General features: G+C 49.3%; 1 protein-coding gene across 18 annotated transcripts in view; it reads right to left on the bottom strand.

Annotated features, from left to right (window-relative positions):
• Positions 1-233: 233 nt before the first annotated feature.
• DAB2IP (DAB2 interacting protein) overlaps positions 234-10013 on the bottom strand; it is a 354231-nt gene continuing 344451 nt past the window's right edge. For 16 of the 18 annotated variants that reach the window (XM_073314870.1, XM_073314869.1, XM_073314877.1 and 13 more), the window contains 2 exons: positions 9569-9656; positions 234-5483 (listed from right to left, as the gene is read on the bottom strand). In XM_073314870.1, the coding sequence (XP_073170971.1) occupies positions 5316-5483; positions 9569-9656 (256 nt within the window). In that variant the 3' untranslated portion in view covers positions 234-5315. Of the gene's footprint in view, positions 5484-7524; positions 7837-9568; positions 9657-10013 lie in introns of all 18 variants that reach the window. The other 2 variants (XM_073314874.1, XR_012155308.1) reach the window with 2 other exon arrangements.

The raw sequence follows: 10013 nt of genomic DNA, 5'->3' as shown, positions 1-10013 counted from the left end.
GTTTCCAGTATCTCCCCTTCTGCTTCCCTGAGATCTTTTTGTTTCTGTCTAGGAACATCCTCCCTCCCACTAAGCGGGAGGTCTTGAAGAGACCTCTAGTTGTGTTGGAGTATTTACTCCCATAGAAGACGAATGACTCAGACAGCAGAAGCCAGGTCAGGTTGCCACCCAGGGCCAAACAGGGTAGGATCTGACTGATTAAAGCTATGGGAGACCTTACATAAAATAGCTAAATAAATCTTTAATATTTCTAATTGCAAATGTACAGAAATTGCACGTCCACATCATCTCTTTGAACACCAACAACTTTCTCTGTACATTATTACATAGTTTAAAAGAGGCTGAAGGAGTTTCAGCAAACACTTCCACTTCGCTTTGTTTTTTAAACATACTTACAAAAAAGGTTTTTTGTTTGTTTTTTTTCGTCATAAGAGGATATAAAACATAGCGACTGCTCATCAGGAACAAGTATCAGCCTAAGCAGATATACAGAGAGAGGTATATCTTAAGACACAGTGATGGATGATAAAGGAATATGGGACCATGGAGACTGCACTTTGGGTACCGATAGTTGATGCAGAACCACATAAAATTTACAGCAATGTCACACCTCACGTTACCTGTGAAAGTCAAGTAGCGAAACCAAAACCCTGCTCCAAAGCGCCAGCATTTGAGGATTGTTGTGGAGTGTCCATGGGCTGTAAAGCCTCTGCTCAGCAGACGAACAGGTTCCTCTCTGGCCCAAATTACATACTCCCCCTCCAAGAACAGAAAATGACAACGCTTCTCTGCCCAGCAGTCACACAAGGGGGCCCGTAGCTGACCCATCAGGTGGGGGGCCATTCGCGCAGACACAGTATCTGGCTAGAAGTGAACGGTCTCCCTTCTGGGGCAGTTCAAGGAATCGCTTGGGAACTAGGGAACAGCAGCAGCCGCACTCACTTTAGAGGCCAGGACTAGACAGGCGGAGTTGGAGTCCCAGCTCACCCTGAATACAGCCCCTTTTGGGGCAGGGCTGCAGCATGCCAGAACAGGGATGGAAGAGACCCAGAGGTGACCTGGGGGGAGGCCAGGCCCTGGAGATCAGTGCAGGGTTGTCCCCCCCTGTACATTTGCTTGGTGCTTTCTCAGTGGAGGGTAATGAGCTTGGTGGAACTGACAAAGCACAGCTATTGTCACCCAGGTCCAGCAAATCCCTACAGTGTGCCTGGGGAAACCTCCAGTCTATGGATTCCAGCATAACTCGGTGTGTCCTGCATCTGGCAGTACGTTACACAGCTGTCCTAAAGCGGGGAGCCAAGACACTGCTCACAATTCCAGGAATGCTCTAACAGGGACAAGCAAAAACCACAATGCTGAAGGGACAGAGTGCAGACTTCCAAGGACCTGTTTGGGTGGAGGGCATTTCTGCTTAATAGATTGGGGGGGGGAGGGGGGAAGCGGTTGGTTCCTAAACTATTGTAGTTGGTAGGAAGTCTCCCTGGAGCTTCTGGCTCTGAACTTAAAGCACAACCCCCACTGTATTAGATTTATAGCGTGCAGCAACCATGGGATATTTCACACCCCAACGCCTCGCACGTTTTCTCTCCATCACCCCAAATCAAAACCCTGGATCCATCCCAGCCCCCAAGGGGCAGCTGAAATCTGAACCCAGATCTGAATTTGCTTACTTGAGCCCACCTCTGTTTAAAAACAAAACAAAAAAACCCAAACAAACCAGCGGTAGAGACACTCAACTCCTGACCAAATAAGCAGCACCAGAAGTAAATTACTATATACAACTGTTAGGTGAATAGGTACATTACAGTCAAACACCAAGAACATATACAAAAAATTGTAAGACTTGCATTAAGATAAAAATCTGTGAATGTTTGTTTTGTTTACACAGTTACAGTTTTTGCACTAGAATAGGCTCTTGTCACAGAAAGCACGAGAACGAAAACAGCAGGTCGCATGATGGTCAGTAGAGTGGTTGTTTTACTCTCTGTTGCTGGGAACACCTCTGCAAATTGTCTCTGGTATTGCTATGCGAAACACCAGGCTTGAGGACAGGAATTGCACTCACACCCCCCCACTGGTGTGCAGCTCATAAATAACAAAACCACAAACTGAAGTAACACACTAAGAGATGGGCCTGAACCAAACCTCCAGATCTGGATCCCATGTTTTAGGGGACATCTCTACAAAGAAGAGATTTCTTCTGGGACTGAGTTCCTTTTCATACTGGCTCAGGAAACTACAGATCAGAAGGTGTCAGATCCGGAAATGTTAGTTTTTAAATAACTCCCTGTGGAAGGGTTTAGGTTTTTCTGCTACACCAGCAGCACACTGTGCATGCTTTAACTGAGATTTTGGTATTAACCAAGAGTTTGTAATGTAGTCCCTAAAAAGTTTTGGTAGCAATGGATTGGCTCAGGGCTGAGGAGTAGGTTAAGATGTATGGTACTTAGCTTCAGTACTAAATAGACAATTGTTTCGGGGATTCCCCTGCCAGTTCTTAGGGCAAGCACTGAATTTGCATCCAAAAACAGTTCCCTGAAGTTTCCGTGTAAGAATGGAAATCAGTCCCTGCTAGGGCACCCTTCCACCACTCCTTCCTAGCATTCTAAGTGAAACAGCTTCCATCTGTCATAGGAGGAATATTTCAGACCCTAAAAAAATAACCAGAGCTAAAAGTACATCTCCAGGCACCAGCTGCTTAAAAAGAGTCTTTTTTTGCAGGGTTCTGTAAAGGTATTTGACACTGAGACAAAGGCGGGTGTAAGCGTATGTACCAAATTGTTCATAGTACCCTGTATACGCCTAACCTGTCTGGGTCTTTCTCCAGGGGCTGTCAGTTTTGTGAGCTTCTTCAAAGCCACTTGTGCTAATTCTCCAATATTCAGTGGTCACTTGGCTCTGAGGAGCTCCTCTTTTTGGTCTTACGTTCACGCCACACTGTGAATTTAAATCAAGAGATGGGACGGCATTCCTTGCGTGTGGAGAGCTTCGAGCGCAGACAGGCCGTCAACCATCCAAGATCCGGAGCTGCAGAAGTTGCAGCCCTATGTGACCTGGGCTGGGGCTTCCGTGGAAGAGAAGCTTTTAGAAAAAAGCAGCTTTAACTTTAAAATAATCCCCTCCACAGTGAATCTTTTTAGGATTTGCGGTGGCAGGACAACAGAGAAATGCAAACAGTGTCCTGCTAGCACAGACTAGATACTGTGGAGTTGGGACCTAAGCCTAGCACAATTCAGTATCCTAGTCCCTTCTGACTGTACATTTAAACATGGCACTGGGCAAACTAGGATAAGCATACAGCAAGTATGTGCTCCTAATGGGCGGAATAGGCAGATGTCCTATACACTGTACAGTGGCATCCATGTCTCAGAGAAACCATCTCTCTGGGTCTCCGTATTAATGACCTGTTCTGAGACTGGGAATCAAGGACTAACTTTAAAAAACAAAAACAAAAAAACCTGCACTGGCAGCAGGTCAGTGGCATAATCCCCCTCTAAGGAGATGGCCCTTCCGCTGAGCAACACACGTCTGAATGTGCCGAATCTACTTCTTTCAGCAGTTAGGAAAGTCTAATCCTGGCTTATGTCTGCACAGTGCCTCCTGACCATGGGAATTTCGGTGGCTGCTGCTGTTCTTGTTGATTATTCCCTTATGACCATGTTTTACATTCTTCGAGGCTGTTAATTTCCGTGCAGTGCTCATTCCCAATTTAAAGAGGACAGTATTCCAGAAAATGGGCTGTATTTTTTTCTAATGCATACTGTGAAAGAAAAGAAATATAATTACCAATCTTCATGCTTCTTCAGGGTTTTTCTTTTTCTTGAATGTTTAGCACACACCTTTGCATATAGCACCCCCACCCCCTCCGCACAAATAACCCTTCCTTTTCTGAGCAAGCAGCCACATCCTAAACAAATGCTGGTGTAAAACTGATTCCACTCCCTGAATCGTGATGGGGCTTCAAGACATTTTTCGGCGTGATTTTTGGCTAGTAACCCACACTTCACAACCCAACCGCTAAGCAGCTGGGTGAGCTGAGTGGACGTGATATTTGCTGTGTTCAATAGCAGGAAGTTTAGTGGGATGCTACTCATGTGGAACGTTTCACTGTGTTAGATTTGTGACAAGGTAACATGCCCCTCCCTCCCCTCCTTAGATTGCCAAGAAGAAACTGCACCTAGAAATAAAGACACCATCCCTAGAACACCAGCTCCCCTTCTCTGCTGGCGTATAACAGTCCCGCTGCCTTGGACACAAGCCTGCACCAGCTGCACTGGGCTTGGCGTCTGACTGGTAGGTTGGCAAAAAGTAAAGCAAAGACAGAGAGCTGTTCTCTTGCTGCAAGGTGCCATCGTAGGTGTAATATGCATGGACTCTCCCGGGAGCGCCGGACTCCTACAGAGGTAACACTCGCTGCGACACTGCTTAGCCCAGCAATTCCTGCTGAAGTGCTATTTACTCCCCTCCCAGGTGACCTGCCCTGTTGTCTATCTGTGCCAGCATTCCTTTGGCTCCCACCCCGCACACATAGCGAGCTTTGTCCTTGCTCTTCAGACCCTCCTCTCCTGAGTCACTCGGATTTCATTCAAACACCAGTTCCCTTGGGTGAGCGTCAAACTGAGAGTGGCCCAGGAACCCTCTCTTACTGCACAACGCCGGGGGAAAGGTGCTTGTGCAGGGACCAGTGCATGGAGCATGCTCCAAGCGGGGCACAGGAGCCATGTGCTGCGGCCACCCCGACCTGAAGCTACACAGAATGACCCACCGAGCAAACCAAGTGCCATGGCAGAGCATTTCCTGACCAGGGCTGGAATTAGACTAAGTGGGTTTCAGACCGATACGTTCTCCTCCTCCACTGAGCATTTACCCGCAGGAACCCACCACTGAACACACTTTAACTAGCCTGAGTGGGCCTGGCTCAGGCTTTCCCAGACTCCTTTATTTTGCTTACTGGCACGCCAAGGCCATTATCATGGGCCAGGAGGAGTGTGAGGTATGTCCTTGGGGCAGTTGGAGAAGGAAAAGGTTAAACATTAAACACTGACTTAAATCCACCAGTGACAGCAATCCCCCCCGCATACGGAGCTCTCCTTTTGCCACACATTTCACACAACTCGGTCTTTTGGTCCCCTCAACTTGCTGGCGTTGGCGTCTCCCACCACGGAGCAGTCAAGTGCGCCGTCTGCAGTAAGGAGCTGGTTCCTTGGGGAGTGGGGGGGGAAAGACAGCAGCCATTCTCTGAAGCACGGCTCACCCCTGCTGCTGCGCAGTCTTTCAGGCCAGGCCTCCTCTCCTGCAGCAGCTCCCTCCGCGGGTTAACAATTGCTGCTGTTTCTGAATTCTCCGTTCTCTGTAATCTGTAATTTAGTTGGGTTTGTGGGGGAGATCCCGTTACGTGTCTGCATGCTGTACCTCTCTTTCAGCTGAGTAAGGGCACTCATTAACCGTGCGTTGGCCGCATCCAATGAAGCAATACGTTTCTCCTGCAACCAAACAGAAAGTGGGGCACTTTCAGTGAGCGTGCCTGTAGAAACTGCCTCCATGAGACCTCATCTCTTGGCACAGGTGTGCAAAGGCAGGGTCAGCTTTGGTTTAGCAAACCCAGGGAGGATTTGGATGCAGGTCCTGTTCTACAGGAGCTTGCAGTTGTTGGGGGTTGGACAATTTGAGAAAACGGTACCAGTTCAGAGCCAGAGGTATTGGGATATCTCTGTCCGAAAGGACAATGTTAACAGATACCACTGCCAGCCCTGCCCTCCCTGGGCCAGCCTCTCTGCAGATAACAGTTCGGCTCACACAAACTCCAACATGTCAGGCTTTCAGGCTAGTGGAATCAGAGCTAAATTCATTTCATCATGTTCTAATTGACCCTGAACAAAACAGAGATAAAATGGCTTCTATTATTCTCCCAATTATACAGGCATGTGCCACACGCGGTTTTTTTCCTCCCACCCAGCAGCAGTTAGAATGAGGAGAAGGTTCATGTTCTAAAACCCAATTCTCTCCTTCAATGGTTATTCATATCCATGTTTAATTGATTTTGTTTTAATGGATGTTGATCGTTCAAACGCCTCGTAGCCTGCCCGGAGAGCTGCGACGGCCGGGTCCCATTTCGCGCTGAATACAGAGGGGGCAGAGTCCAGCGTTATGACGACAAGGATGGGTGCCAAGCAGTCCTGTGCTGCCATCTGGTTCTGACACCATCTCTCTCTGTGAACTTGGGTAAGTCACTGAGCCCTCCCTCTGTCGTCAGTTCCCCCAGCTGCAGCCTGGGGATAGAAATACTTACCTGAGGGATGCTCAGAGGTTGGACTGGTGACGGTTTGTGTGTACACGGCTTTGAAAACCGTTCTTCCCCACACACGATTCTAGCACTGAGGCTAATCTTAGGGTGGGGTGGAACCCAGAGGCACAGAAACTGGTTACAAATGGAAAGGTGACGCTCATGCTCTAGGGTTGCAGCTGCAGGGTCCGGAAGGGACCTCCAGGATGTTCTGGGTTTGAGGTTTTTTTCTTCCTCTGAAGCATCGGGGCTGGCCACGGCCAATGATGAGACACTGAGCAGGGAGCACCAGGGCTCGGAGGTAGCCCTGAGCATTTTCTCTTCCAGGCGCTTGGCCGCCTGGTTCTTGCTCACATGCTCAGGATCTCACCGATCCCCATGTGTGGGGGTGGGGAAGGAATCCCCCCCCCGAGTTAGACTGGTAGGGACCTTGGGGCTTTTTGCCTTCCTCTGCAGCGCGTGGGTGCAGGTCACTGGGCATATCTCACTTCATCATTTCCCTGCCATGGCTGGGGCCTCAGGAGGGACGGAGGGCCACCAGTGCTTATTGTCAGCCTGTGGCCTGTCGCAGTCTAGTCACCTGTGGGCTGTAACACTTTGGATTTAGGGTGTAGGTGCTAGGCTGAGGAATGTGTGCAATTCCGGCTTTAATGCTCCAACTCTGAGCAGATCCAGCACTAGTTCCTTTAGAAGAGCAAGCAGACCTTGTTGACACTGAATTGTGCTCGCTCTCCGGGACGTGCACCTCACAATGGGAGGCTGCGTGCAGTCTTTGCTCAGGAGTAGTGCTCATGGAGATCAGGATTTGGCCAATTTAAACTAGAAAATCAAAGTAAAACTTTGTTTCCACTCATTGCTCCAATGGTAGCACATCCATGTAGGAAAAGAGTCCAAAAGGAAACTCCAGCGAATGGGCTGTGTCTACTTAGGGGGTTAGAATCTTTAAAGCACTGCCCAACAGAGCTGGACATGGATAACTATGGCAGGCCTGTGTTGTAACCACTGCTCTCACTCATATTTAAAGCATCACCGATGTCAAGAAACGAGTGAGCCGTCGCCTTCAGCCTGATCCATAGCAGTGTATGGGCCATGGATCTGTCTGAGTTGTACACGAAAAGTTAGAGCATCAAAGGGCATTTTGGCAGAGTTGAGACCATGCTGATATCTATTTTTCTGCCTGGAGCTCTGTGGGCAGCAGCAAGGAGGAAGGACAAAAGTGTGAAGTTTGGTGGCGAACCCACCTGAACGGATGAAATTTCACAAGGGAGAAAGTAGTAACTTTCTGTTCAGTTCTGCTTTCCTGGGACCTGTTCAGGCCCCTGCCCAGCAAGGAGGGAGCCTCTTATGCTGGTTGATCAGCAGGGTTCTTAGGTGGCCGTGTCTGGACGATGCGGGGAATGATTGGTGCCTGGCCTGGCTGTGCGAGATTCTGAAGCAAGCAATGCTCCTTAGTGGACGGGATCAGGTGCCCTCCTCTGAGCTCTACCTGTGCCCCAGGGAACGTTCCTAAAATCCAGTTAAAAAAGCTTGCCGGACAGCCCTGGAGGCTAGCTCTGAAAGGAGGAGAAACAGGTAGTGCGTGAGGGCCAAGGCGAGGCTGAGAGTCAAGCACAATTTGCAGGCTACGGAAGGCACGCTGTCAATAGCTGTCTGTTAACGGACTCCCCGCTCTCTCCTAGGCTCAGCTTGAACACTAGAGAGGTGGATGTGCTGATTTACTAGCACTGACCAAATGACTGTAAAGATAAACTGATTCCTTTTCGCCAGGTTCTCCTTGCTCCTTTCCCATTTGCTACCCAGTAAATCATTACTCAAGAATGGTGACTCAGTCTATGATAAACAGGGTCATTAAGCATGTAGTCTAGAATAGTGGGACCTGGCTGCAGATGGTGGCCAAGACACTGATCTTCTTTTCCTGTGTTCAAACTGGAGCAGAATGTCAGCATCCACAGCGCCTCTCTCAGGCATTGTTTCACACCCACAGACCTTTGCCCCCACCTCTGCACCCGTCGCTAATTGTGGCCATGTCTATTTAATGAGCTGAGTTGTGGGTGCTACAGTTAGCTAGGAAACTAGCTTCAAATATTTGTGCCTGAACAAATGGAAGCCAACCCTGGAATTCTCTCCTTATCGGCTAATGGGAGCCTTTGCAACTGTTGGGCGGGAGGTTGATCGTTTGTCAGGGGGCTGAGGTAAAAGCTCAGCTGAGGCAGATTTCCAACAGCGACTAGAGGAGTCTCTCTGCTGTCCCATGCAGGAGAGAGCAGCTGGGTCCTACACATGACCTGCTAATGGAAACAGCTGCCTTTATGCCAAATGCCTAGAGAAGGAGGAGAAGACTCTTTCTGCGCATCTCCTGCCACCCAGCTGCTCAATGGAAAGGGGAGCTGTGAGCGATGTTGGAATAGTTTGTACCATCTTCCTACAGGTGAGTACCTGCTCATGCTCTGAACTCTTTATCAGGGCTCTTAGTCATCCGATGGGGCGTGCAGCCCTGAGAAGGAACAGGCTATGCTACCCTACTCAAGGGTACATGTTCTTTGGATGGTACTTTTTTATACTGCTCCTGGCATTTCATGGGGAAAGCCCTGATGTCCTCCGCCTTCATCACTAGTGCATGGTAGGTGACTTTCTGACCTACACCTGCTTGCTTCCCTTTTCCTCCATCTTCCCTTCCCCTCTATGGTGGCTTTCCAGGACACCTCTCTCCATCCTGCAACACCCATGGCCAGTAAGCACAAACATCGGAGAGATTCCTGGTACATAAAGGGAAGGAGTGACTTATAAGCCTGTCATGGTAATGTCTCCCCTAGAGATCTCCCTGCAGTTACCAGTGGGCATGGGATATAGAAGCATCTGAGCAGCAGGTGGTGATGTTATCCTGTTTGTGCAGCGTAACTGCTGCACTCAAGGGAGGCTAGAAAGAGACAGGCTTCCACCATTAACTCGGACTCCTTTTGCTTTGGGTTTAAATCAGCCCCTTCTAAGGCTACACTGAAGTTGAGAGAGTCCTAGAATCCCCCAGCTCCATTTCAGCCTCCCCATACCCTCACTGTCTTCTGCCAGGGAGGCAAAGGTCTGAGCCCCTCGGATGGATGGTGCTGTAGCCGTGCAAACACCATGATGGTAATAACAACAGGTTACAACCTTAACTGTGGTCTGGATTGTCATCGGTTTAGTGCAATGCTTGCTATGCCCTCTGGGACAGTAACAATGGGATCTGCACATCAGTGGGGCTCATTCCCCCAGGGCTGCTGTACATCCTGACATTAAAAGGGTACTGACCTGGGCATCAATAATCTTCTGTTTGGAATCCACTGCCGCCTGCATTTCTGCATGATCTTTCTTTAATTCCTCCTCGACCGACATCAATCTGGCAAGAGAACCCAGAAGCAAACGTTTAGCTTCCGAGAAGCAGAGAGTCTAGCTGCTGTTATTAAACAGTGCATTCTGCTGCTGCAAGGAGCTCGCCTGGGAGACCAAAATCTCCTCTCTGTGCCCAGAACAAGTAGAGCATAGGCAGCAGCGGTAACCTCTTCCCTCCCGCTGCCAGCCTGCCCTGGCCCTGCCTGGAAGGACAGACTGGCCCATTCCAGCTCCTTGGCTGCTCTTGCTGAGGCTGCCGGCTGCGTAGTGGGTTTTGTGATAGGGACACCTGTCTATTAGAAACTATGCTCAGACCCACCAATGCCCAGCACCCAGCCAGCAGCCGGGAATGACTTTGGCTTAC

This window comes from Lepidochelys kempii, chromosome 16 (genome assembly GCF_965140265.1).
Source record: "Lepidochelys kempii isolate rLepKem1 chromosome 16, rLepKem1.hap2, whole genome shotgun sequence".
Taxonomy (NCBI): Eukaryota; Metazoa; Chordata; order Testudines; family Cheloniidae; genus Lepidochelys; species Lepidochelys kempii.
This window is presented reverse-complemented; position numbering and strand designations above follow the sequence as displayed.